This window comes from Falco punctatus (genome assembly GCF_963210335.1).
Source record: "Falco punctatus genome assembly, chromosome: 17".
Classification (NCBI taxonomy): domain Eukaryota; kingdom Metazoa; phylum Chordata; class Aves; order Falconiformes; family Falconidae; genus Falco; species Falco punctatus.
The window spans coordinates 4,643,947-4,671,250 of record NC_137597.1 but is presented as its reverse complement, the minus strand read 5'-3'; the positions used below and the strand labels follow the sequence as shown (position 1 = coordinate 4,671,250).

Sequence of the window (27,304 nt, the reverse complement as noted above, 5' to 3'; positions counted from 1 at the left end):
GGAGAACAAAGACTTCAGTCTTGTTTTACTTACACTTATTAACTTCGTGTGTTTTTTCTTCATTAAAAGGCTCTTTTTAGATGACTGAAAATACAAAAAAGTACTAAATGTGTCAAAATGACACACTCTGAAGTGACTTGCCAGGAAGGGAGGGGAGTAGCTATTGTGACACATCACTGCTTTGGTTCTTTGTTCCTTAGCCTAAAAATCCATACAAGTGTATATACTGAGAAATACTCCAGCAGAACTGGTCGGAGGTGCTTCATCTGAGTCCCCTTGGATGATACTGCATCCCCAATGTCCTTGATTTCTACAAATTCCACTTCTCCTTCTGCACAGGAGCAGCTTTCTCACCAGGACTGCAGATACAGATTATTGCTGCAAGTTGAATTTGAGCTTCTCGATCCCATTCCCTGTACAACGTTCTCAGCCCAGCACTGTGCAACGGAATACACTGCCCTGTGCAATGAGGTGTTAGAGGAGTGCATGCTGCTGTGGGGCTGCGTTTCAGGTGGTAAGGCAGTCAGAATTGGCTGATGTCATCTAGCAGAGCAAGAGGTGCTGGTGGAATGTATTACCCACCCCTCGTGTTTGTGATTATCATCGTTTGGTTCCAACTGCTGCTGCAAATGCCGTGTCGCGGCACCGTCCCAGTGGCGGAGGGGCTTATACAAGGCAGGTCATCCCACTCAGGCATGTTGCCTTTGCAAACGATGTTGGCAGCTTTCATTGAAAATGGGCCTCCTGAGCTAATTCTCTCAACTCAGTGAGGAGCTTTTAGTGTGCAAATGTGAAGGCAATCCATTCCCCCTTCCAATTGCAGAATCTTGCATGCTTTATGCCAGTTTTCTGACCTTTCCCATTGGCACTAGCAAAGTCAAGGTGCTGCAGTTTTTGTAGCCAGTGACAAACATCAGAGAGCCAATGTGGCTAGTAGTACAGTGCCTTGTCTTCAGCTTTCCATACCAGAAAGCAATTCCTGCTGGGTCAAGTAGAAGCAGACTCAAGGTACCGGTGCAGAAGCGGTACTGTGCAAGTATCCGTACAAACTTATTCCAAAGCCTTTGAAATTCCCTGAGTAAGCAGCCATGCAGTGTACAATTGCAAAGGTGTTCCCAAACAATTTGTTAATTATTTGGAAAAACCAGCCAAGCCTGACAAACCCTTATCTCGGCAGACACTGAGGCTGCTATCTCCCGCGGAGCTGCACCAGTAGTAACATGAGGGTAACTTTTGGAGGACTGCAGGCTCGGTGTGGACCAGCTCCAAGCATGTGCACAGCTGATTATTTTCATGGCCTTGAAGGGCTTCGGTCAGATGCACACGAAAATTAGAAGGTATGGGGCTAAATACTGAAAAAAAATTGCTCAGAAATTTGTAGATGGGGGTGACTGAAGATTCCCTGCAAACTGGGGGGCTGCCCCTCTGCAGCCTGGCAGGCCTGCAGAGAGCTCGGCAGCGCCCGGGCAGCGGGGATGGCGCCTGGCAGCAAAGGGGGTGCCGCAGCGGAGGGCCGGGGCCAGCCCCTGGGGGTCCGGCCCGCCACCCCCACCCCGCTCCAACATGGCAGCAGCGCCCCGCGGCCGCCCCACGTGCTGTCAGCCCGCCGGCGCGTCTCTGGCCCCGCCCAATAGAGGCGTGGTCACCGCCCGGTTTCGGCGCGTCGCTGCCGGTCGGCCCGCGGATTGGCTGGAGGCGGCGGTGGCGCCGCCCCTCGGCGGCCCAGGTTTGGCGGGTCGCCCCGGGGTGGGCGGCGGCCCCGCCCCCTGGGAGCGCCGCCAGTTCCCGGCGTCCCGCGGCGGCTGCAGCGGAGCCGGCGGGGTGCCTGCCTGCGCTGCCCGCACTGCCTGCACTGGCCACACTGCTTGCACTGCCCGCACTGCCCGCGCCCATGGAGCTGCTGTGCGTGGAAGCCGTTCCCCGTGTGCCCCGCGCCGGGCGCGACCCGCAGCTGCTGGGGGACCGGCGGGTGCTGCAGAACCTGCTGAGCCAGGAGGAGCGATACAGCCCCAGCGTCTCCTACTTCCACTGCGTGCAGCGGGAGATCAAGCCCTACATGCGGAAGATGTTGGCCTTCTGGATGCTGGAGGTACGGGAACCTCCGCTGCCGCCTCTCCCCGCCGCAGCTCCGGTTCCCTGCCCGGCCACCGGCGCCGGTCCTTGCCCGCCGGCCGCGCTTGCAAGCGTGCGCGCTGCTGCTGCGGCGGGAGGGAGCTGGCGGCGGGGGAGGCACGGGGCAGGAGCACCCGACCCCTGTTGGCTGGGGGGTGCAGGGGGATCGCCTCGTGCAGGGGTGCAAGGGGCGACCCAGGGGACAGGAAGGCCCTCAAGTCCACTTGGGATGCGCCGGAGGTCAGGTCTGCGGCATGGGGGGGGCTGTGCCGGTGGGGAGGAAGGGGGGTGCAGTTTGTAGTGGCTCTGCGAGTGCTGGCTGTGCTAGAAGCTGTGGTGGCCTCACGCAAGAGGAGCAGATCCCTTCCCAAACCCACCACCTGTGCGCACCCCACATCGGCCCCCCTGATCACCCCCTGCCCCCCAAAAGTTCTGGGCAGAGCGCTCAGCCGCACAGCCGGCGGGCTGACGGCTTGCCTTTCCCGAATGAGGCTGCAAATGCCTGCTTAAAGGGGGAATATAATATTGCTACCATTTACTTCCCTAAATTAAAAATGAATGCGGCTCTGTGGGATACAGTTCAGTGGGGAAAATCTCATGGGCCTCTTCATGAGATGGCCAGAACGAACAGTCTCAATAGAGAAAAAAAGAACAGATTCTGCAAAGGACAAATGACGCTGGGATCGAGCCTGCCTGCTCTCCACCCTGGCTGCTGTTGCAAGAAGCTGCCTGCTTCTGTCAAAAGAAATAATGAACATCTTGCTTTTTAAATTTATTCCCCTCCTCCCCCAGCTATTATTGTTCTGTTTCTGCAATTCCCTTTCTGAGAAGGGTAGTTAGATAAATGCTGCTTTGGAGCCTGTTCCTGTGAAGCCCTAAAGGCAGTCAAGAAGCAGATGACACTTGGCAGTTGTCGTGACCGTGCGTGTTGGTGTCCCTGGCGCTGTGACAGTCTGTGCAGGAGGAGGCAGTTGCTGCTGGAAGGAGGATGGTGGTGGTTGCTGCTACATGAGGAGAAACCTCAATATTTTGATGGTTGTGTTTAAAGAAGGAAGTTAAATATGACAAGTGTTTTGATACTGGTGGAGAGATAAGAGCAGAGGACTGAAATTCGGAGCTCCCAGCTTCTGTTCGTGGCTGTGGTACACGTGTGACTGAGGGAGGAGGACTTTCGGGCTCGGCCATTGATTTGGGCTCTGCCATTGATGCTGCTGGTATCTCTGGACCACTTCAGGTGGGATTGCCAGCAGTGGTTGTGGATCCTGCCCTATTAGATCTCCAGCTGGAGATCTGCTGGAACTGCTCATTTTCTCCAGAGGTCCCCACAGAGCAGAAAATGGCAGCTTTGCTGTACAGCTGGCTGGAGACATCCCCAACAGGAGAAATTAGAAAAGGGGCCAAATAAAGCAGTTTCCTTTTTCCGCAGGAAGGTGAAGGCTTAAGGCATTGGTCAAATTTGTTGGTGGTGTAATCCCACCGGCGTTGCAGGCTTAACGCCTGTAGGTAATTTACTCCTTAGCGCCGAGGTGTCTTCAAAGCCCTGCAGATAAGTGTGAAACACCATCATGCCCAGAAGCTTTGAAGCTGCAGTGCAGGCAGGGTCTGGGGAGTCCTGTGCTGATTAAAACTTCCTTTTATTTTTTTTTATTTTTGTAACTGGGTTTTGTCAGGTGTGTGAGGAGCAGAAGTGTGAAGAAGAGGTCTTCCCCTTGGCCATGAATTACGTGGATCGCTACCTGTCGTCAGTCTCCACACGGAAAAGTCACTTGCAGCTTCTGGGAGCTGTCTGCATGCTCTTGGCTTCCAAGCTGCGAGAAACCATGCCGCTGACTGTGGAGAAACTCTGCATTTACACAGACAATTCCATCACGCCTCAGCAGCTCCTGGTAACCACCCCTATCTCAAAAAGCCCTCTACCTCCTCCCCGGCTCTCTTATCTCCTGCATCCTGCTCCTTGGCAGCATACCTGCCTCTGTGTCTCCTCCTGTTCTCTTTCTCCCATTTCTTCACCTTCCTTTGCATTCCGTAACCAGCCTTCTCTCCTCCTTGCCCTGCTGGGTGTGATGTCTGTTGGTGGGGACCTTTCCACCCTCGCTGTTGTGGAAGCAGAATTGTCACCTCCAGGTTACAGAGAATGTTCCTTGTGCCTGAAGCGCTCGTTGCCAGTGCCGAGCTGTCATGCTGAGCTCGCTCTCAGGCGCTGGGTCGCTCTCAGTGACGGCTCTGGAGAACAAAGGCTCCTGCCTGCGCAGCTGGTGGGGCACAAGGCGGGGGCTGCCGCTGGGGCGTGCAGCTCTGACTTGCCCTGGTTGGACAGGGGCGTGACATGGGAGATGCAATTCCACACCAGCAGGAAAAATGAAGCTTTCCGTGGAGATTTAACCAGTAAAATGGGTGGGAGCTTTTCTGACCAGGGATCCAGCTGGCCGGGTTGTACCGTCGAGGCTGACAGTGCTGCCAAGGTGATGGAAACGAGTGGGACCTTGCTGCTACCCAGGTCCTGCTCCACGCTTCAAGCGGGGCTACTTCAGCTCTCCCATTGTACACTCGGGCAGAAGCTGTGTAGGCTTTGAAAGGCAAAGCATTTTCACGTCTGATAAAAGTTCAAAGCAAAGATCCAAACCTCTGAGTTCAACTTTGCCAATGGGGGAGGAAGTTGGAGAACCCCTCTTCTTGGGGGCCTTCCGTGCTGGCAGATCAGAGCCCTCGGGAGGAAACGGCCACCTCACTTCGAGTAACAACCATCCCTGGAGACAGTTTGCCTTATGAAAATTTCTCAGGGTTAGTCATCACCTTATTAAATACCTGTTTTTTTGGGCTGGGGTGGGTGAGATGATCTGAGTATGATTTGTCCCCAGGGTGGGGAGTGAACCCACAAAACTTTCAGGTGTGAATCGGAAGACGGTTCTGGTAACTGGGGAACTCTGATATGAACATGGTTTTTCCAAGTGCCAGTGAAGCCTGGGGAAAATCCCCTTGCCTCCATACTTCTCTCCCTGCAGTCATTTGTGGGTGGCTGTTGCCTTAAAGTAGCACTTGTGGAAAAAAGTATGTGGATCGTTACCATGAATAGTGGTGAGAAGTGGGAACGAACAGAGGAAACACAAGTGCTTGTTGCTTCTCTGGATGCTGAGCTGTGGTCGCGCTGCGGCATCCTGCTGGGGGGGGCTGAGACAAAATCTCTGTGTGCAAAGGCTTTGTCAGTAAAACTTCACCCTTGAGAGCACCTTCTCATCCAGCGATGGATTCTGCATGGCTCTCTTCCCAGGAGTGGGATCCATCACATGAAGCTAATCCCAGCCTGTAACGGGAGGGTTCCTGTTGGCCCTGTGATAATGAGGGGGGGGTAACACTGAGCTGGAAAAAAAGGCGGGGGGGGGAATGGGAGTTGGTTTGCATTCACTCTTCTGCTGGGCTGGCAAAAGCGGCCTCTGTTTGTTGCAGAGGCAACAACAAGCTGAGCAGAAGGTACCTTCTTGTGGGTCTTCTTGTGGGCAAGCAGGCTGCACTTCAAAGCATGGACTGTGCTCTCCGTGCCCTCAGGAACGTGAAGTTGATCAAAATGCACCTTGTGGGCCAGTGTCAGATTTCTGTCCCTTCAGAGTGATGGATAAGCTCTGTGTCCAACAGGAATATGGGTTGCAGGAAGGTGAATTTATTGCCGTGCTTCACCGCTGTCTCCCTCTCTAGCGATTTCTGCAGCATGGACCTTGGGCTACAAGTGGCTGCTCTTGGTGGGCACCTTATGCGTATCTCCTGTGGATCCCAGTTGTATTTCATTCTGATTTATTAGGTCATTTATTCTCGGTGAGGATTTGCTTTTTTTCAGTTGTATCTTGAGCTGTGCTTGTAGCAAGCTCCTTCCAAAGGAGAACGGTTAGGAGATGTGCAGGTGGGTAGTGAGCAGGGCATGCGTGACACACCCTTGGAGGCTTTCCTTCACTCTTGCATTCAGATGTGAATGCATCCTCACTCAGAGTCTTTTTTTATTTCTTCCCCCCAGAGATTTCTCAGCGGGAAGCTGTGGCTAAGCGGTGCCACAGTGCTCATCTTCCCTTCTCCTTCCTCCTGGCAGCATTGGGGTGGAGATGGAGGAAGGTGCTGGCTGCTGCCTCTTGCTCGCTTTTGTTTGTGCAGGTCCCTGCACTCTTTTTCTCCTTCCCTGCACCCTTTTTCTGTTGCTCTCGGTGCAACAGGAGGCACAGGGGATGGTCGGCACAGATCTGTCATCATTATGCTCCAGAATCAATATGCAGTTGAGATGGACAAGAATGGCTTCATTTTGGGAGTCAAAAGTCCTTTCTTGGAATAGCCAAAGATAGCTTTTTCAGGAAAATAGGGTCCCTTTTCTCTTTCCCAAGGAGATGGCTGTGATCGTGGAGCAGTGCAGGGGTTTATTCCTGGTAACCAGTGCTAGTCAAAGAGCTGAGCAGAAGGCATCACAAACCAGCCACAGCCCTTAGGGAGAGGTGCTGTGGCATCTGCAGATACCTGGGCAGGAGATGCTCTGTAGTCCGCGATCTGGTGATCGTCTTTCTCTGCCCACCACAAGACTTGCTCTCCAGAGATGTTTAACCCTGTTTGGAGCAAATCCTGCTTCAGTCTCCCATTGCTCCCTGCTGTAAAGAGGGAGTGGAGGTAACATCTGAAGATACGTAAAGGCATTGTTTTTGCTTGGGGACCTGACAAGAGTTAATACCCTGATTACAAAACCGGGGCGAGCTGCTGTTTTCCTCCTCTGTGCTAATTGCGGTAATGACTTCTCTTTCACAATCTTTGCAGTGGAAGAGGGTGGGGAGGGGAAGGGGAGCTTCTTCATCAAGGTTTGGACAATGCTGCATCCTGGCCTCTTCTCATGGATCGGTGCCATGTCAGCTTCCAGCGTGTCCTCCCCAGCCTTTCAGAGGAAGCTGGCTCACTTTCCCAGTAGGTTTGCTTCCTTCTCTCCGGGATGCTTGGCACCAGCTCAGCAGTTTAGAAAAGACACATTTGAAACAAAATCTTGATGAAGTTATTCTAGGGAGAAGGAAATGATGCAACGAGGGACTCGTCCATTTGGAGGAAGTTGGATTTCCGTCAAAAGGCGTTATCTAACCTACCTTTATTTATTTATTTATTAAATAGAGGCTTTTCTGGCCTGTGCAGGAGGGTGTTCAGCTGCCTGAAGATTGGGGAGAGCAGCTGTAGGTCACCGTCATCTGCCTGGCTTGCTCCCAGTAACTTGGCTTGCTTCTGAAATCTTTGACCTAAGGTCAGTTTTGCAAACTGCCAGGTATTTCCTAGCAAAGACCTTAAGCAGGGTCAAGCCACTAGGTAGATAATGAAGGGAGCAGCCGTGACAGCAGGCCATGAGGAGTGAAAAGAAGGGGGATAACAGCTGAGTAGAAAGGGATGCTCACTTGTGGTAGAACACTGACTTTCCAGAAGGTGTGCTTGTGTTTTACTGTCTTCCCTTCTGCTTGTTGCATGGGTCGGATAGATGTGGCCGTTTCTGCATCTGAAGCTGGCACCTTTCCCCTTGACATCCAGACCTGAACTCTAATCAGGGAATGGAAACAAACGTTGCCCCCAGATTTCCTATTTGCAAATGGACTTTCATGGCCGCTCATTTCTGTAGCGGTGCCTCAGCTACTGGGTGGGGTGGGTGGCCAGCAGCAACATCAGCAGCTCTTTTCACCCTCTCTTTGAGTCAGCTTGCGAGCACGATACGGTGCAGGCTGCTCCTGCTTTGCTCATCAAGCCTGTGATAATGTAAAGCAACTTGAGTGACAAAATTTGAGTGCAACTTCCTTTTCTCCTGCAGGCAGGGCTGCTGCAGAGGGGAGCTGGGCGCCCTGCTCCTTGCTCAGCCTCGCCAGCTGGGTTTACACAGGCTCCGTGTAGGCACAGCAGGTGTGTGGGTGTTGCTGAGGGTAGAGTTTGGTGTATGGAGCGACTGTCACTGCATGAAAAGGAGAGAAGCTGGTGTGACTGTCGCATCCCAGACTGAGTTTGCAGAGCTGTAAACTGAGTAAAACAGTCTCTGCTTGGTGACTTGGGTCTGTCCTAGTGAGGGTGCGGAGGCAGCAGCCAGGGGCTCGAGGCTGTTTCACTGCAGCAGGACGGTGCTCTGAGGTCACCTGGGCAGAGCAGGGGAGGCAATGGGAAACGGTTGCTGCTTTCCTTCCTCCTTTATTTTTTATTTTTTCTTGCGGGATGCAGCCAGGAGGGATCGAGGGAGCAAGCTTGTGGAGGGGAAACTCAGCCGCTGTGCAGTTTTCACCCCTAGAGATGCTGGCCAGGCACGGCGAGCTGTGCTCTGGGGGATCTTGCAGAAGAGGGACTTGATGCATTCACAGTGATGGGATGCTCGGTGGGCAGTGCTGGCAGCCTGCAGAGCCCTTCCATGAGGGTGGGCTCTGCAGGCGGGAGAAACAAACATTTTCCACTTTTTTCCTCTCTTTCACTAGCCAGGCAGAGACTGATTCAATTAGGTGCAAAACAAAATGCCAGGAAAAGGATGTTTGCTATACTGAGCGGTGCTGCTGTCGCAAACCTGCTTGTCTATCTCTTGCAGCCTTTTGTTCTGCTTCTTCCACAGATAAAATGATTCAGAGATTCTGACATGCTGCTCTGAGAGCAGGAAGTCCCCAGGGTGAGCAGGAGAGAAGCAAGGAGCAGGGTGGTTTGGCAGGAGAGAGGCTTCCCTGAGCTAAATCGTGTGAGCTGGTGACAGTCCTTGGCGCCTGTTGCCTTCAGCTGGCATCTAGAGTGCCGGCTGGGTCTTGGGATCAGGCCTTTTGTAACAACGAGGGTTTGGAGAAGATGATGAACCTGCGTGCTAGCTGGAAAAGAGCTGCTCTTGAGCATTGCGAACGGGCAGGCTGTTGTCCCAGGTCAGTCCTGGCGTGGCAGGAGCCAGCTTGATCCAGGTGAGGTCTCACGGCTGAGCCTGTCTGCACCCTGGATCTTCTCCTTAGGACAAAACGTGTCCCAGCAGGGGCAGGCGCTCTGCCCCACCAGTGTGGACATCGTCTGCCTCTGGTGACTCCCAGTAGCTGGCTTGCAGCTCTGGGAGGAAAGGCAAGGAACAAGAGCCTGGATGATGCTGGGCCGATGTCCCCTCTGTGCTCAGGAGCTCCCCTCAGGTGTAGTGACCCCTTTGGGGTTTGCTTCACGAGCAGCAATCTCCAGGTCCTCCTTTTGACCTTCCTGGGTCTGCAAAGGGGCCGTGCTTGTGTGGAGAGACTGGGCTGGAGCTGCCCTGGCCTCCCACCCTCGGGGCAGTGGCTGCTGAAGGTGTCAGCAGTGTCCTGTGCCCCTTCCCAAGGAACTGGGCTGACGCACGAGCAAGCAGCCGGCTTTTTGGTGGATTCCAGGTGAGCAACAGGTAGGGACAGAGCACAAGAGCTCTCCATCTCCAGCAGCTCTTTGCTTGCGTCACCTTGCTGTGTTGCTGCAGTTTAACCAGTGGCCAGCGCTGCTGTTTTTTCTTTTTACCCAAGCCTGATCTTTCCCCTCTGTTCTAATCCCCACCTTGAACCAGGCACTGTCAGTGACCTGTGCTGCACTGTCCAGGCCCTGGAGCTCATTGCTAGGTTCCTTCTTGCTTTTATCCTGTGGATTTGGCTTAAAAATATAGACGAAAGACTTGCAGGCTGACCGTCCGTATGGGAGAGCAGCGAGCGTGCGCTCGTGAAACGCTGCTTTCTGGTTGGAAAAGCACAGGCTGTGAAATGGCAAACGGCACGTTTGGCCTCATGGGGGATTTGGAGCAGGTTGAGCAATGCTGCTCATTTAAGCAACTCAAAACTGGTATTGTTGTGTAAGGGGAAAGAGTGGATTTAAAAAAAAAAAAAAAGGCAAAAAAAAAAAGAAAATCGCCTTTATGAAAAAAATCTCACTTCTTCAAATCCATCTGCTCTGGCAGCCCTTTGGCACGTCTGTGAGCAGCATTGACCCGGTAATCCTAGACTACTTGGAAAAAGAATAGATATTCTGCTGGGTGGGACTAGGTCCTGCAATGGAGATACCTGATACAAATCCCAGTTCAGCTCTGTCCTTCCAGACCCGGAGCTTCAGCCCCTGCAGGGTGTTTTCCTTTCCCAGCACATCCACAGGGCCACTGTCACCCCCCTGGTAGCAGTGAGGGGGGACGTGGGGGCATGTTCTGGCCTTCCTGGCACACCTGGACCCGGTTGCCAAGACCAGGTTTGCTGCTGATCCAGAGGATAAGAGAAACTGGGAGCCAGAGATCTTTATCATGGCTCAGGACACGGGGGAATCCGGGAGAGGCTGGGTGGGCTGGGTGTGGGGATGGGATGGGATGGGACGGCAGACATTGCTGCTGGGATGGGAAGGGAAATGATCCTGGGAAGACGCCACTTGTGCCTCTCGGGACTGCTCTGTCAGTGGCATAGTTGTACCCAGATGTAACATCAAAACCGCCCAGCCCAGTGAGACCAGTACGTCTATGGTCTCTGGGTTTGATTCAGCTGCTGCTCTGAGTCAGTCACGGAGACCTTGACATTGATGGCGCAGCAGGGGACTGAATGCAGGGGGCCCAGACTCTGTGCTGTGGCTCCACTTGTGGGGCTCCCCTTGCTTATATCTTGCTGGATGGGTGCTTTGGTACCACTGGTGACACCAGGGCTTGCTGGGTGGTGGCTCTGTCACACGCTTGCCCGTCGCTGCTCTGCCCTTTGGTTTCCTTGCTGGCGTTAGGACCGATGCCCAGGGTTGGAAGAGCCTGCGAGAGGCTGAGCAGATGAGAGGAGCAGCCTGGGCTCCAGCTGAAATCCACGGGGGGCATCCGGCCTTCCCACCATCTGGTCCCCAGCTTGCAGAGACTGGTTTGTGGAAGATACTGGAGAAATCTCTGGTAGAGGTTTAGAGGGAGCACCACAACATGGGATGGGGACGTTGGCAGCCACCTGGCGTGTAACTGGGAAGCACTGGTGAGCCATTGCTCGTATGTCAGCGGGAGAGGTGGGGTCAGCGTGGCTGTTCGGTGCGTCTTCCCCCCCGAGAAGCTGCTGAGGATGCTCTGCTGAGCGTGCCTGGAGGCTCTCTTAGAGAAGAGGTGTGCTGAGTAGGGGAGGTTCTGCCAAAATGCTGGTGCCCAACCTGGTTCCTCCTCCGTAGGGCTGCATGCCCGGTGTTTGCTGGGCTGAAGACCTCAGCACCTGGTCACAGCCCCTGAGCTCTGTAGCGACTGAAGGTCCCGTACAGGCGCTTGGGTTGTCTGGATGCAGCCCTGAAAGCTCAGCCGTGTTTCTCCCCCCTTCCCTTGCTTCAGTGTGCTGTGCAGAGGGGCTGGCTGCAGAGCAGCCGTTGCCCCCTGCGGTTCGCCCACCCACCAAGGAGCCGCTGTAGGAGGGAGTCAACACGCTGGCCGGCTCCGAGGGGCGTGCAGAGCGGTGACGTTCTCTATTCCCTTTGCTGCAGTGGCGTTAGCCTCAAGCTGGATTGCTCCTGGGAGCCTGGATGGCAGCTTCTCCTTTCGGGAGTGGAGAAGGAATATGGGAACGGTGTGCCTGCTGCTCCTTGCTCAGGTTTTTCCTCTGCAAGCTGCAGCAACCTTGAAAAGCAGAGAAGCGTCGGAGGGAGGCTAATCCGGCTGCACCTTGGAAAGAAGAAACCACATTTATCGCTTCCTCTTCTGATCTTTACTCCCAGCTTTGCAGCAGCGCAAGGCTGGATTTGTGCCATAATCGCAGAGCAGGGGATGGTCCCTCTTTTCTTCCCTGTCTTGTGGATTGTACTTGTTCTACTGTCCCTTCCCCAAGCGCTGCCCTTTTCTGCCCTTGAATCCGCTGAGTTTTTCTGCCTGGCGTAGCCCTGCTGAATAACGTGCTGTCTGTCTGACTCCGCAGGATTGGGAGGTTCTAGTCCTGGAGAAGCTAAAGTGGGACCTGGTCTCAGTGATAGCAAATGATTTCTTGGCTCACATCCTCCATCGCCTCCCGCTGCCTAAGGACAAGATGGAGCTGGTGAAGAAACACGCACAGACCTTTATCGCCCTGTGTGCCACAGGTGGGTGCCTGCTCCCGGTGCAGCCGTCTGCTGGGATGCTGGGGGGGCTGGGCTGGCTGCTGCAGGCAGGGCAGCCTGGGCTTGAGCCGGGCTTGCTGAGTAACCTGGGGCTGGTCTCCCAACGCCCTGGTTTCTGGGGAGCTGCACGCCTGCCCTTCATCCACATCAGAGCGTTTTGCTGCTCAGGAACAGGTTTGTTATCCCTGACAAAGTGGGATAACGGTCCCGCAGGCTCTCAGTGGGTGTCTGAAGGATGCCAGGAGAGAGCACAACCAGCGTGCCACCGCTGTTGCTGCACGGGCTGCGGCTGCGGGAGGGTGTCCAGGGTGAAGGCAGGGCTGAGGCTGAGCTTTTGTCAGCCTTGCTCGAAGTCGCTACGTCCTCATCTTCAGGATTTCTTTGGTGAGACAGACCCAGAGAAACAGCTTGACGAAGCTCGCTGCCCTGATGCCTAGGCTGTTCGCTGGTACGGCACCCCTCTTTCTCTCTGCTAAGCTGGGTGGACCCCTCTGGCCCTCTCTAGTTTTTCAGGGAAAGAACTTACCGTGTGCATCCTTGCTAACCGTTTCTTTTTGCTCCTTGTGTCCCTCTCCCGGCTCTAGACTACACTTTTGCCATGTACCCCCCCTCCATGATTGCAACGGGCAGCATTGGAGCGGCGATCCACGGTCTGACGGTCTCGGTGAACGATTTCACCAGCGAGGCGATCACCGAGCTGCTGGCCAGCATCACTGGCACGGAGGTGGTGAGTGTTCGGGGGGGAACAGCAAAGCGGTTTTGCTGTTGGATCTGGTGGAAACCCTTCCTCCTTCTGCTGCTCGCTCTTTTTAGAGGGAGAGGGAACGGGCTGTTGGTAATGATGCTGACCTTGGTTTGAGGAGGGTTAGAGGTAAGGGAGCATCTCTGAACGCAGCAGCTTTCGTCAGTCCCGTGGCTGCAGTGGGCTCCTGGCTGCCGAGCGCTGGCCAGCTCGGGAGCCTTTGAAAAGCAGCACAAAGGGGAGCGGCTGTTCCCCGTGCAGGCAGGTGTTGGTGGGATCGGGTTGACAAGGTGGGATGGGGCAGCGGGAGAAGCCGGCTCGGCATCTGCTGACCTCCCCGGTGTCTGGTTGCAGGTGCCCAGGCTCGGCTGGGAAGGGGGTCAGGGGCACGAGGCGTTTCAGGGTGCTGGCACAGCGGCTTTGCTGGGGACGTTGGGATGGGGAGGGGGGTTTGCCTGCCCCTCCGCTGCCCTTTGAATGGGGAAGGGGGACGCTGTCAGGCTCCCCGTTTCCAGGTGACTTTGGAAGCGCTCGGCAGCCTTTCTTCTGCCAGGGGCCCCTTTTGATCTTTTCTTCTGCCCGAGCGCTAATGCCGGCAGCCGGGAGCGGGCTTAGTTACAGTCCCCTGACAGCAGCGCCGGGAATTGGAAGAGGTGCCGGTGCCGCAGCGGGTGGGAGGCTGTGCCGAGGCTTTGTCCAGGCAGGGAGGGGACTGGGCAGGGGGGTGTCCTGATCTATTTGTGTGGCTTTATTATTTTTTTTTGTTTGTTTGCCGGAGCCTTTTTAAGGAGAGTCAGTGCAGCCAGCTGCTCTCAAGCTGCTGCGGTGAGTGGGGCAGGGGCTGAAACCTGCTCCAGGTCATGGCTGGTGGAAGGAACAGGTGGGAAGCAGGGGGGCACCGCTGAGGGAGGGAGCTGAAATTGGGCCCAGTGCACCTCGTGCTACCCTCCAGCCCGGAGAGGGCATCCATTCAGTCCCCCAGCCTGCCCGGTGCGAGGGGCTGCACAAACAGCCCAGGCAGGACCACGGCAGCTCCTGTGGCAGAAGGAAAGCCTGGGGCTGTCCCCGCGGCGTTGCAGGGCTCCTGGAGGACGCGCTCAGCCTCCGTGTTTGTGCTGTTGATGCCTCTCCCTAAATCTGGCCTCGCAGTGTCCCCGGGCTGTGGCTCGGTCTGCCCTTTGGCACCAAGCCGGGGGAGCGATCCCCTTCCCGCAGCTGCTGAGGCTCAGCTGGGCAGTGCTGGAGGTGCAGGGAGTCCGTGGGGACGGAGCGGGGGGACGATGGCGCGGGGCTGTGCCAGCTCCATGGCCAGCGGGAGCCGCACCGCCACGCTGAGGCTGGCTCGTCGCGGGCTGTGCCGCCGCTTCAGGTGCCACTCGGAGCTGCTCCGAACCAGCCCTCATCCTTCACGGAGCACAGCTGGGAGCACAGCTGGGACCCGCCGGGTGTCTGAGCCAGAGCCCCAGGGCACCGCCGCTCCGCAGAGTGGGGGGCACAGCCAAGGGCTGCAAACCCCCAAGGCTTCGCCAGGCAGCAGAAGAGCCTGGCTGAGCGTGGCCAGGCTGGCGTTTAGCATCTCTGCCGAACCTGCCGCTGGAGAGCCCGGCTGCGGCGAGCCCTGCGACCCGCTGGCCGTGGCACCAGGCCCTGCAGCGAGCTCGCCCTGGGGCTGCGAGCAGGCGAGGGGCCGGAGGCTGCGCTGACGGGAAGCGGGTGGGGAAGAGGAGGTGGGCGTTGCTATTTTCGCTCCCCACATCCTCTGTCAGTTTCTAAGAACCGCCAGCAGATTCCTGGTAAGAGATTTTGATGTGTGACAGGACCCAGCGCGCGGTGTCCAGCTCCGCTCCAGCCGCGAGGTGCCAAATGCCACCTCTTACCCTGGCGAGAGCCGAGCCGCGGTGTAGGAGCTGGGCCGGGTGCGCCCGTTGGCGTTGCCCCCCGCAGCCCTCCGTCTTCTGTCACACTGCTCCGGTGTCAAATTGGAGGAGTTTGAGTGACAGCTCGCGTGGGGAGGAGACGCGGCGGAGTTTGCTTTTATTGCAAGTGATGTGCCACTGCATGCAGTCCCCTCTGCCTCCCTGTTTGTGGGGCTGGTGTGTCCCATGGCACTGGCTTCCCTGGGTCCCGGGGAGGTGCGGAGAGCACGGGGGGGCTCCCGAGGGGATGACAGGCTGTGAGCAGCTCTGCGGCCGCAGCATCGTTTTCAGAACAGCCCAGCATCCACAGAGCATGGCGGAGGGAATGCTGGGTGGGAATGCGTGGCCGGGACGGCTGGTGGGTCTGGATGGTCGGGTCCAGCCACCTTGGAGATCGCCGGAGTGATGCAGCGTGTGTCAGCTCGGGCACCCAGCAGGGACTCACCTTGTCCTGGCTCGGCCACGGGCAGGGACAGGATGAGGCAGAGCTGTGGCACAGCTTCTCCGCAGCGGGTGGGTGACTGCAGAGGTGCAGGATCGCGCTGGGGGACCTGGGTTGTGGGGCCTGGGGGAGGCAGGCGGGTCCCCGTGCGCGCCCGTGCTGCTGCACACCCGCCATCACTCGCAGGGCTGGGGAGCTTGGGCTGTAAAGGCTGATGCCAGCCCACGCAGAGCTGTTCTGCTCTGCCCTCCCAATCGTCAGCGGCGTCTGACTGTTGTGATGCTGAAATCACACACTGCGTCCGGGCACGAGCCTGGATGCTTTGGGAAGCTCTGACAGGCACAATGTCCGTTCCTCAAGGAGGTGGTGGAGCAGAGAGGTGGGGAGAAGACAACCAGAGCATGGGGCTTGTTCTGGGGAGGGGCCTAAAGCACAGACAAGCTGGAGCTGCCCCTTGTTGGAGAAAGGCTTCTTTGTCTGGCATGTTTAGATGCTCCGGGGGCCAGAGGTGTAGCCCGGCAGCTGCTCAGAGCTATTTATAAGGCTCCCACCTCCGAGCAGCAAAGAACTGAGGCCTCTTGTCTCGCTCCCTCTCCCGCAGGACTGCCTGAAAGCCTGTCAGGAGCAGATTGAGGCAGCCTTAGCCGAGAGCCTGAAACAGGCATCCCAAACCCAACAGGAATACAGCACCGCCAAGACTGCTGCTTACTCATCCAGCCAGCCCACCAGCACACCTACAGACGTCACGGACATCAACCTGTGACCAGCCTCCCCTTCCCGAGAGCTGCCTGGCCCTGCCACAGCAGGACCTCGCCCTGGACACCGAAAGGTCGCTGCATCCCCACTACCCGTCCACCAGCCCCCTCCATCTGATGCCTGCTGAGGATTTGTTCCGCTCGCCGGGAGTGCGGAGCAGGATCTGCGCTCGTCCGTCGGAGCGAGCGGTCAGGCTGGCGGAGCTTGATGCTGCTCATCAGCTTCTGTAGGTGGCCGGGGTGAAGCGACCGTTCTCATGGTGGCAGGGCACGAGAATTGCTGGGGAAGGGGGAGCAGGACCCAAAACGAAGTTGTAAAATGTTTCTCAGTTCGTGTTCCTTGTAGCCCGACTGGCCACTGTTCACCGTCTCCTCGGGGGTGTTTACCGTGACGACTTCCAGCCCCGCGTGGGCCATCAATCATGGATAGAGCCTCTTACCCTGACCTGTGTGACCAAAATCCTTAGAGCCCCCCATCCTCCCTCCCCGGTCTGGGTGCTACGTGCCCACGCAGCTCACGTGAGAGCACGGGGTGTCCGGGAGGAGGGAGCAGGTGCTCGTTGGCCCCTCGGTCCCCATCGCTTCGTGCCAGGCTGCTGTGGCTCCTGGGGGGGTGGCGTGGCTGCTTCTGCTTGGAGGGGAAAACGTGCGGCTTGTTTCTTGTTGCTGTTAAATTTGGGATTTGTGGGGTTTTTGGCTTGCTTGGGGGACGTGCTTCCCCGTCTGTGGGGGCAGCAGAAAAGCCCTCGCCTTGGGGGAGCAGCCGTTCGGGCGCAATCCCCTTGGCTTTCCGCTGGCCCGCTGAGGCTGCTTAATTTATTGTTAACTGCTGGGAAATGGGGAGGGAGGAAGACCTTGTCGTTCCTCGGTGTGGGGCCTGGATGCTGGTCTCCTCTCCTTCCGAAAGAGTGCCTTCACCCTCCATCCCCTTCCCTAGCTCCCTGGGCAACGGGAGACTCTCACTTGGAAGCTGGTTGTTGGTTTTTTGGGTTTTTTTTTTTTTTTTTTTTTTTAGGTAGCTTAGACATCAGACTAGTTGGAAGAAATACATTTGAATGTGCTGCTATAGTCTGTAATGCATCTTCCCTCCTCCAAGGCAGGGATCTCGGATCGCGTTCCGGAGGGGGCTGCGTTGCATTTATATCCACGTGGGTCCGAGTCGTATCCTTACAAGGGTGTAAAAATCTGCTGCGCACTTGAGTTGAAAAGCGATTACTGCATTTTTTTGTATTGTTGTTGTTGATCCTGTTAGTTTTTATAAAAATTGTTTAAAAAAAAATAATGCTGCTTTTCTAAGAGAAAACCATTAAATAGTAGAATTGTATTAACCAGGAGAAGCCAGAGAGACTCTGCAGGGATGGGAGGCAGACTGTTGCTGCTGGGTGACCTCTGGATGTGTGGAGCTGTGGCTGTTGTCCTCCCGTGGGGGATGGGGAAAAGGAGGTTGAAATCTTCTTTTTTGGATGCCACTAGAAACAAAAGTCTTATCAGGTGGAGAAAGATGGGGCTGCTGTTCTTCCACTCGCTCGACTCGTCAAAGAAGAGCCATCTGCCGCTGACTCCTGCTAGCAGGAGGGCTGGGGGGCGCGCAGAGCCTGTCTGTACAAAAAGAAAAAATTTTTTTTTTATATATAAAGGAGTTTTAATTTAAGAGTAAACTGGTTTGGTTTCAGATGCAAAAGTCCCGCTGCTGGGACAATCAGAGGACCATATGATGTTGCAATAAAGTATTTTAAAGAAATCTGAAGGCCTTGAAGGTTTCCCTTTGCGATCTGATTTTGCTGGGGTGGGAGCCCAGCAGCTGGGGGATCCCCCCGCGCTGCTCCCAAGGGCCGTGAGAGCAGGATGGAAGAGGGAGCAGGCGGGCAGGACACCGTGAGGCAGAGGGGAGATGCCGTGGTGGCCGAGGGCCACGTTGCACAGAACAGGCGAGGTGCTGGCTGCTGGAGAGGAGGCAGTGACCGTGCTCCCAGCAGCTTTGAAGCCTCCCCTCACCAATGCGCTGCGGGAGCCGGGGCGCTCTCTCACGCTCACCAGCTTCTGGCTTCTTTTAAAAAAAGAAGAGAAAATCAGGAAGCCAAGGAAAAAGCACTGCGGTGTGCAAACCAGCCTGGGCAGCTGGGCTTTCAGTGCTGCTCCGCTTCACACGGCTTCTGCTCCCACCACCGCTGCTGTCACGGGAGAAGGTGCCAAGTCCCAAGAGAAGCAGGCAGGAGACGGCTGTCGGCAGCCCCGCTGCTGCGGGAAGCTGTGGGAAGCTGCAGGAGCTTGTCTCCACGGGCTGTACCTGCAGGAATCGGTGCCGGTTCCAGGGCCAAGGCCAGGTACTCAACGCACAAACCTTGCGGCCGCGCAGCATCACAGTCAGCAGTTCCCCAGGGTAAGTGCAGTGCCTCGGAACACGGAAGGAAAAGCCCCTGGGTTTTCCAGGAGGAAAAGCTCCCACTGGGGGTTCCAGAAAGGCCACGTGTGTGTGTGGGCAGGCTGCTGTGAGCAGCACATGGCCTCAACGGCTGGACGAGGGCAGCAGCCCCGCGGCTTTGCCAGCCTCACCAAGCAGAGGTAAAGCGAGCTGGTGGCTGGGGAGGGGAGTGTTGCGGGAAAATCCCTGGGGAAGGGACGTGGCTGGCGTTTTGGAGGCAGGGTGGCAGTGGCGAGGCTGGTGATGGCACCAGGCAGAAGGGCCCAGGCCATGGGGTGGCCATGGGGGAAGAAGGGGCCTGAAGGCTGCCCCCTGTCCCAGCCACTGCAAGCCCCCGCAAGGAGAGGGGCTCTCAGGGGGATTTCCCCCCCTTGCTGCCCCCCAGGGCTTTCCCCTCTGCTCCCAGCACCATGGCGGCCCAGCTCAGGCCCTGGTGACAACCAAGTGCTTGAGAAACCCTCAGGCACCAACAGGATTCCACCCCCCCATCCCCGACCCCAGCGTGGTTTTGGGCTCTGGGAACAGTCTGGGGGTCCCAGCCCTGTCCCCCCGCCCTTTGCCCAACCACGCAGGGGCTGCCCAGGGCACAGGGAGGAGCGGGGGTTGCAGGGGTCCCTTCTCCCTGTGCAACCTGGGGGCAGCCCCGGCAGCGCGGTCTCCACCTGCGGCTCTGCCAGAAGCCCGGGGCTGGTGGCTTTGCTCTGCCACCTGCTGGGGACCGGACACGGTGGGACCGGGACAGGGCAGCGCGGCGCAGGGATGCGACCGCAGAGGTGCAGCTGCGGGGCAGAACCACCCTGACTGAGGGACGCGGCTCAGGTTTTATTTTCCAATACAGGAAAGAAGCCAAACTCTCCCCGGTGCTGGTGGCACCAGGTTCCTGGGTGGGACAGGGGCTGCCCTGCCCCACCGCCAGCAGCACAGGGAGCACGGTCCAGCTCTACAGGCACAGCCTTCCCGCAGCGCCCGCCTGGAGCAGCAGGAGCCCGGGCCAGGTGCTCTGTGCCTCCCCACAGCTTTGCTCACGCAGCGGGCTCCAGCTGCAGCCAGCAGCATCCCGGGCACAGGTCCGGCTGCAGCTTTTCCTGCTCACTCCATGGCCACAGGCTGCAACACCTCCACATCCCGCGTCTTGGAGTTCATCAGTTCCCTCCGGATCTCCAGGGAGATCTGCAGGTGGCTGTGGAACTTGAGCAGCTCAAGCAAAGCCTCCTTCTGCTCCGAGGAGAGGTCCTCCTTGTAGCGCTGCGCGAAGGCCAGGAAGCTCTGGTGCCACAGCACGGGCAGGACCCGCTGGTCCGTGCGGAAGGCCAGGAAATGGAAGACGAGGGCATCCACCACACGGAAGGGCAGGGCGTACTTCTTGTCGATGAGCAGGCGGAGGAAGATGCTGTTGGCGCCGCTGTACTGCATCTCGGCAATCTTCAGCATGGCCGCGCTGCGGGGGGGAGGGGAGCACGGAGGTGAGGGCAGGGCAGGCAGGAGCCACGGGGCACCCAGCACCCAGATACAAAGATGATAAACCCGGCAATACCCCCACCCCAGAGATACCGGAGAGGCCGAGGGACAGAGCTGAGGCGTGGCACTGGTGTCCCTAAGGGAGAATCTCTGCCCCCACCAGCCTTTCCGCACGTTACCTGGAGTGGAGGACAGGGATGGAGCACTTGGTGAGGATGCTGCCGATGATGATGGCCTCCCGCAGTGTGCAGGTCCCCGACTCGCACAGGGGGATGAGGATCCCTGTAGAGGAAGGAAGAGTCAGGCATGGCCCGTCCTCACGGCAGCAGGCAGAACCCTGTGATTAAGTCCCTTCCCCTGTCGTGGGACACATCTGACCCTGGGGTAAACTCCTGGAATAAACTTCCAGGGGTCACAGCATCTCCCTGCCACACAACTCAACTCAAGTTGCAGACAAGACTGAGATCAGACCCACGACAGCTCATAACCTGCTACCAACCTCCAAAAGAACCCAAATACCTGCTGGCACTCAGCAGCAGCACCTGCATAAGGTGTTCCACCCTGAACACCGTAAAAGGGCTCTGCTGAAGGGGATTCCTGGCATCTTCCACATCTCCTTCCCACTAAGCCCGCAGGGCCACACCACGCTGGGGACAGTGCTGTCACACTGGGCAACGGTGTGCAAGGCACCCCTGCTGAGCTTCCTAGCTGCCACAGATGGCGAGAGGCTCCCCGGCAGGAATGGCAGCGCTGCAGGGAGTCCCTACCTTTGAACCAGGCTGCTGGCTTGAACAGAGCCTTCTTCAAAGCCATGTAGAGGTGAAAATTGAGGCGCTTATACTCAGCAATGTCATCCCTGACCCGCGGCAGCAGCACCAGGTTGTAGAACCGCTGGGCCATCCTCTCTTTCAGGTTGGATGAAAATATCCTGGGCAAAGCAAAGCACAAAAGTGAGGTGTGGAGAAAGGAGGCCAAGCGGGGGACAGGTTGGTGTTTTGTAAATTTGGTTCCAGTTATGGAAAGAAAAAGCAAAAAAATCCCACATCAGCGGCTCCCAGAGATGATCTTACCTGGTGGCTTGGTACATGGCAGCTGCCGTCCACGTCTCCGGCTCTGTGATGTAGAGGATCTGCTCCCAGTTGGACAAGGCAGGAATGATTTTAAATGCCTTGGGGAGTTTCCCGCTCCTGTATTTGGACAGCACCTTCAAAGACATGGACAGAAGCCAGGCCGTGACATATGGGCACTGATAGCAGGGCTGTGGGGCTTGTCTCGTGACAATGAGAAAGCTGTCCCTTAGCATCTCTGGTGAGAAAGGACTATCCAGGTCCAAAGACAGGACCGTCCCAGGACCACCCTGAGCATGGCACTCAGGTGACTGTCACTCAGAAACATTCTGGGCCATTCAGTGCCTGATACTACACAGATCGCAGCTGATCCACAGAAATGCCTACGCAGAGTGAGTGTGGGGACAGGCCCTGAGAAGGAGCGCGGGGCAGGCTGTGGGGCTCAGCGTGGCACACCCCGGGCCCTGGGGCCCAGCCTCACCTCTCTGACGCCCCTGTAGACCTCCAGGACACGGGGATCGAGCTGGGGCATGGGGCAGCCCGATATCTCCGACAGCGCCGTCTCCACCTCCGTCTGCTTCTCCGTGATCTTCTCCATGATGATGTCCGCCAGCGTGCGCCTGGGGCCGGGGCAGGAGGGCTATGAGTCGTGGGGCCCCGGCCCAGCCCCCCCCTCCCGCCGCCGCCTCCTCACCTCAGCGGCGGGTTCTTGTTCATGAACATCTCGATGGCCGCCTCGTCCTCGGGGTCCACGGTCACCTCGCCGCCGTACTCCCCGCTCCGGCCGGCCGCCGCCACCGCCTTCTCCAGCGAGGGCCACTCCTCATCGTCCTCCGAGTCGGAGCCGGGACCGCGGCCCGGGCCTGCGGGGGAGCGGCGCTGGCTGAGCCCGGGGCCTCGCACCCTGGACGCCCGGGGGTGCGCGGGGGGCGAAGCGAGGGCTCACCCAGCGCCGTGCTGCGCTGCCTGGGGGCGGCGGGCGCGCCGGGGCCGTGCTCAGCCTCCAGCTCCTCCTGCTGCCGCCGCGCCTGCTCCAGGATGCGCCGGGACAGCCGGGCGTCCACATAGGCCTCGCCGCCCGCCGCCTCCTCGGCCTGGCCGCGCCGCTTCCCCCGCGCCGTGGGCCGCGGCGCCGCCTCCTGCAGGATCTGCTCGGCCAGCGGCAACAGGGGCCCAGGGGCCCGCGCCCGCCGCGTCTTGGGCATGGCGGAGGGGCTGGGGAAGGGACGCGAAAGCCCGGACGCCGCCGCCTCTCCGCCACCGGCCGCGCGTGCGCTCTGGCCCCGCCTCTTCCGGCGGAAGGGAGACCACGCCCCTTCCGGCGGCACGGCGGGCCTGGGGCGGGCGGGTGCAGCATGGGGGTCACCTGGTAAGTGCGGCGGGGGCTCCTGGCGGGGAGGTGGAGGCGAAGGTGACGGTGACTGGGGGGCTCCCTGGCGGGGGGGGGGGGGGGGGGGGGGTAGGAGGCGGCGGCGGACGCTGGCGCTGCCCGGTGGGAAGGAGGAGGAGCAGGAGCAGGGCGGCGGGGGAGGCTCCCCCGTGGAGGGGAGGCGGCGAAGGGGACGCTACCCGGTGAGGGGGGGTAGGAGGCGGCGGTGGTGGCGGCGGTGGGGACGAGCTCCCCGGTGGGGGAGAGGTGGTGGCAGTGGGGGGCTCCCCGGTGGGGCAGAGAGGGGGGCTTCCCGGTGTGGGGGAGGATGCGGCGGCGGGGGGCTCCCTCGTGGAGGGGAGGCAGCGAGGGGTCTCCCCGGTGGGGAGAAGGAGGTGGTGGGGGGGTGGCTCCTCGGTGGGGGGAGGGAGGAGACGGCGGCGGGGGGGAGGGGCTCCCCGGTGGGGCGGAGAGGGGGGACTCCCCAGCCCGGTGCCCGCGGGCCCTGAGCGCTGTTGCAGCGTGGCGCAGGTGCCGGTGGCGGAGGGGAAGAGCGTGCAGCAGACGGTGGAGCTGCTGACGCGGAAGCTGGAGCTGCTGGGGGCCGAGAAGCAGGGCACCTTCTGCGTGGACTGCGAGACCTACCACACGGCCGCCTCCACCATCAGCAGCCAAGGTCAGCCCCGGGACCATCCCAGGACAATCCCGGGACACATCCAGCCCCTGAACGTGAAGTCTGGCCAAGCATGGTCTGGTCCGTGCACCCGCAGCACGGTTCTGCCGTGGGGCCAAGGCTTCTCCTGCGGGTGGTGGCAGCTGTTTGTCACAGGTGGCCCCGGGCTGCCCACAGCACGGCTGCGCTGCCTGCCTGCTGCTTCCCTCCTCCAGGAGACGGAGCATCCCTGTGCCCCGTGCTGGGGAGCCGGCAGGGTCGGTGCCAGGCAGGGGTGGGCTGCTCTGCCAGTGCCATTTGCCCCGTGCCCTGTGTGCCCCAGCGTTGCTGTGCGCTGGGGACAGTGGTGTCACTGGGGAGCCCAGCCTGGAGGTCTGCCACTCGAGCCTTAGGTGCCATGCTGGCTGTCTTTGCTGTCAGCGTGTTTTTCCTTGGAATTTTATAAAATCCTGCTGCTGAGGTGCTTTGGAGGCCGCGTCTTGCTCTGGAGGGGATAGGTGCAAGTCTCCTGGCAGCATCTGCCTGCTCTGCCCGCCTCCAAGGGGTGAGTGCTCATGGGCAGGCAGCAGCGGCCAAGTGGAGCGGAGCTTGGGGATTGGGCAGTGGGGAGCAGCTTGAGGGGGGCCTGAGGCATGAGATGACCCAGCTGTTTCCAGGGATGTGCTCAGAGGACCCCGAATCGCCTCTGGATTTAACATAAAACAGGCGCCCAGAGGCATGGCCTGCTCACCTGAGGGCTGCACCAGCCTCTTTCTGTCTGTCTGTCTCCATTTACAATTTTGATATAATTTAAAAACATCAATGTGAGTGTCAACGTCCGCGGTGGCTGCGTGGCTGCAGAGGTCAGCACTGAGCCCCGCGCAGCCTCAGGGCTCTGCACCACAATTTGCCCTGACAGATCCATTTGAAACTACCGGAGCAGCTTTTTGCTGCTTTTTGTGCAGCTGGAACCGGCAGGGCCACATTCGTGGAAAGGCTTTTTTGATCTCTGTGGATAAATGAGAATTGTTTCCAGCTTTTAAAGCATGGTATATGCCAGGCACATCCTCTCTGGACACCGTGTGTTCCTGAGTGTGTCCCAGCCCATTGTCCCCTGGCAGGACTGGTGGTGAGTGGGAGGAGAGGCAGAGCCCAGCCTTCCTCCATGACCTGGGGCAGGAGGATGTCAGCGGACACCCGGCTCTGTCTTTGAGGATGGGAGGTGGGTGCTCTTTGCTGACCCCCCCACCAGTCTGCTGAGGATCTCATGTTCAGCTCGCCCTCTCGTCTCTCAGTTGTGCTGGTGTGTTATCCTTGGGCTGCAGAAGATTTTTTTCCTTTTTAACTTTAAATCTTAAGAAGGAAATACAATCTATTCACTGAACGGCTGGATAACATGAAGCACGTGTGAGTGGTACAAAGACCCTGGAATTAAAGTGACTAAGAGGACAAAGGAAAAAACAGATGCTTCTTTAAAGCACATACAGGCGCAAAACTTACTGGTTTTACAGCCCAAATACCATTGCTCTTATTTCAGGGCAGACAGGCAAGCTGATGTATGTGATGCACAACTCCGAATACCCCCTCAGCTGCTTCGGTCTCTTTGAAAATGGTCCCTGCCTCATAGCAGATGCCAACTTTGATATCCTCATGGTGAAGTTGAAAGGCTTCTTCCAAAATGCCAAGGCAAACAAGATAGAGAGCCGGGGCACCCGCTACCAGTACTGTGACTTCTTGGTGAAGGTGGGCACGGTTACAATGGGGCCCAGTGCCCGTGGGATATCTGTGGAGGTAAGAATCGTCTTTGAAGGGTATGAAATACAACCAGAGACAGGGGAATTCGATGTTGGAGGCTAGATGAGAAATCCCCTGTGCATTCAGTCTCTCGATTGTATTGCTCATTGCTGGTAGTTTGTACCAGATGTGTTCACGTATGCAGCAGGCAGGTTATTTCTCTCCTTTTCACAATGAGGTTTAATTCAGGCAGGTACTTTGGGGCTCAGCTGCAGCTACGCAAAAGCCTGTAGTTGAAGTGTCAAGCAAAACCCTGAAGGGGTGCCATCGAACTAAAAAGCTGATTAAAGTCCTGATGTACAACACTAGTAGCACACTTCAGGTTCATAAGCATGCCGAGGGGACAAAACAACCTCTTCAGCTGCTAATTCTATGCTGATTTGGATTTTGTTTTCTTTCTCCATCAAGAGCAGGGCCCTCTTGCCCCAGGTTCTGCTCACACGTTGGAGAGATGGTTCTCTCCTCACCAGAGAACTTTTGGCAGTGTCAGTCCTACTTTGTGGCATGCCGACCTGGATCACTGCACCGTGGACTCAAAGCCTGCCATCAGCTTCTGTTCTCTCCTCTCCTGATGCTGAGGCTCAAGAGCGTCAGTTGCCAGCTGCTGACAGATATTTCATGGGGTGGAGGCTGAGCTGAAGCAAACTCTGAAGGGAGATCCTTCAGCACACGTGAAGGGGAGTGGGAGGATCTAGGAAGGTGTTTTAGGAGACCTTTGGCTGAGTGCAAGCAATGAGTCGAAGGCTCACAAGCTGTGGGTAAGCCTCAGCTGGGCTGAAAAACATCTTGGAAAAAGACAAGGAGCAGGGAGGGGTGGGGTGGGGTAGGTCAGACTCCGGACATCTCAATATATGGATGCCTAACAGTCTTCAAGGTAGTTGAGAATTAAGATGCTTAGAAGTCCTTCAAAATCGGAGCTTGTGCTTTTCTAAACACACAAATCCTATTTGATACACAGTGATCACGCTGCATCTACTCAGGCAGGTGTTCTTAGCCAGCAGGGATGAGGATTGAGAAACAGCTTATTTCTTCACTGCAATAAACACAGATGTTGGAGCATTACTGTTGCTATTGATCAGAGTTAAACAGAAGCTTGTTTCAACCTCAACTTGAGTCCAGGACCAGGTTTGCCAAGCGGTCTGACTGCTTCTGGTTTAGTAGGTTTTTTCAGGGTTTTCATTAGGACCTACTGATTTGGGACCAGACTCATAGTTAGTAAAACACTTCAAGTCCTTAAGTCCCAAGGCTTTTTCCAGTACTCACCTGAAAGATGTCACAGCCACACATGAGTCGTCAACCTGCCAGCATGTGGGAATGGATTTTGGGTTTGGATGGGGTAAAGTTTGAACCGATGTCCCAAGACCTCCACTATTGGAGATTTAATAAAAGTAATGCCCTTACAGGGGATGTTTTGCCTCCCCTTCCCTTTCGAAGGGGTAGCTTGCATGTTCCCAGCATGTCCTGTTCATTCATATTTGTCCATCCTTACACACTAAATATTCTCAGGTGTTTTCATGAAAAGCATTTCCTCTCTAGTTGCCTCCTGCATGGTTATTGCCCCTGCTGCGAGCTTCAGGGCTGTGTTTTCTGTTGTCAGGTGGAGTACTGTCCCTGCGTGGTAGCCAACGACTGCTGGAACCTGCTCATGGAGTTCATGCAGAGCTTCATGGGGAACCACACTCCCGGTATCCCGTCCGTGTTCGGCACCAAGCACGACAGCACCTACAGCCCAGGAGACACGATGGTTCAGTACATGGAGCTGTTCAACAAGATCCGCAAGCAGCAGCAGGTGCCTGTAGCGGGGATCAGATGAAAGGACTCCCCTGGAGCCCGGTTTAGAGCAAGTGCATCCTCTTTTCTGCCTGCCCATCTGGATCAGGAGTTCCTCCAAAAAGCGGCACTGGAGGCAGCCCAAGGTTTATTTTTTCTTCTCAGTCTCTTTCCCCCTGTTTCAAAGCAAAGGTTTTGAACACTGTGCATATTTCTTGTTGTTCTTCATGGTTTTGAGTATGTCTGGGATCGGGCCTGTGGTTCTGGCGGTTCTTTGTACCATGCTTCATGCAGGGGATTAATGTTCGTCAGCAGGAGGGAACAGCAGAATTTCCAGCCAAACACATGCAAGGGCAGAGTTTTCTTGACTGCAAACAGCTACATGAGAGATTTTTATTTTAAAAAAACTTTTAGATAGCCACGTGAAAGAGTCTTGTTATTTTTCATCAAAATAAAAAGCTGTATTTTGTGGGGAGATGGAGTCTTTCTGCACAGCAAGTGGTGTGCTGTTTTGTATTGTTTATTTACATTTTTTGAAATTTTCTGTTGCGTGGAGACAATTACTCAGCAGAGTTTCATCTCTGATTTGGTTCAAGAGTTTTATACCCCTGAAGCAAACTAATTTCCCCGTGGCAAAATCTACAGGAATTCTTGCGTTTCTATTATGGGTATGTTCTTAGCTTGCCTTCATCTTTTATATCTGATGGGAGTATTAAAAGTCTTCTACCTCTCGGATGATACCGATGAAGCCTCATGATAAATAAATAAATAAG

At 56.9% G+C, this 27,304-nt stretch overlaps 3 protein-coding genes across 4 annotated transcripts; 2 read left to right on the top strand and 1 right to left on the bottom strand.

Annotated features, from left to right (window-relative positions):
* Positions 1-1,356: 1,356 nt before the first annotated feature.
* CCND3 (cyclin D3) lies at positions 1,357-17,740 on the top strand. The gene is made up of 5 exons (XM_080367750.1): positions 1,357-2,089; positions 3,783-3,998; positions 11,967-12,126; positions 12,729-12,871; positions 15,846-17,740. Exons 1-5 carry the CDS (start codon positions 1,382-1,384, stop codon positions 16,005-16,007), a joined length of 1,389 nt encoding a protein of 462 aa, XP_080223876.1. The 5' UTR covers positions 1,357-1,381; the 3' UTR covers positions 16,008-17,740.
* Positions 17,741-19,223: 1,483 nt separating this feature from the next.
* Positions 19,224-22,229, bottom strand: BYSL (bystin like). The gene is made up of 7 exons (XM_080367758.1): positions 21,893-22,229; positions 21,641-21,809; positions 21,428-21,566; positions 20,950-21,083; positions 20,647-20,807; positions 20,059-20,161; positions 19,224-19,859 (listed from the first exon to the last, which is right to left on the bottom strand). The coding sequence occupies exons 1-7, from the start codon at positions 22,149-22,151 to the stop codon at positions 19,511-19,513; spliced, it is 1,314 nt and encodes a 437-aa protein (XP_080223884.1). The 5' UTR covers positions 22,152-22,229; the 3' UTR covers positions 19,224-19,510.
* On the top strand, positions 22,190-27,006 carry MED20 (mediator complex subunit 20). 2 transcript variants are annotated; one of them, XM_080367759.1, is made up of 4 exons: positions 22,190-22,315; positions 22,837-22,991; positions 24,505-24,758; positions 26,359-27,006. In XM_080367759.1, exons 1-4 carry the CDS (start codon positions 22,302-22,304, stop codon positions 26,572-26,574), a joined length of 639 nt encoding a protein of 212 aa, XP_080223885.1. In that variant the 5' UTR covers positions 22,190-22,301; the 3' UTR covers positions 26,575-27,006. The 2 variants fall into 2 exon arrangements, with proteins under 2 accessions (XP_080223885.1, XP_080223886.1); XM_080367760.1 differs by lacking the exons at positions 22,190-22,315; positions 22,837-22,991 and adding an exon at positions 23,094-23,532.
* Positions 27,007-27,304: the final 298 nt, after the last annotated feature.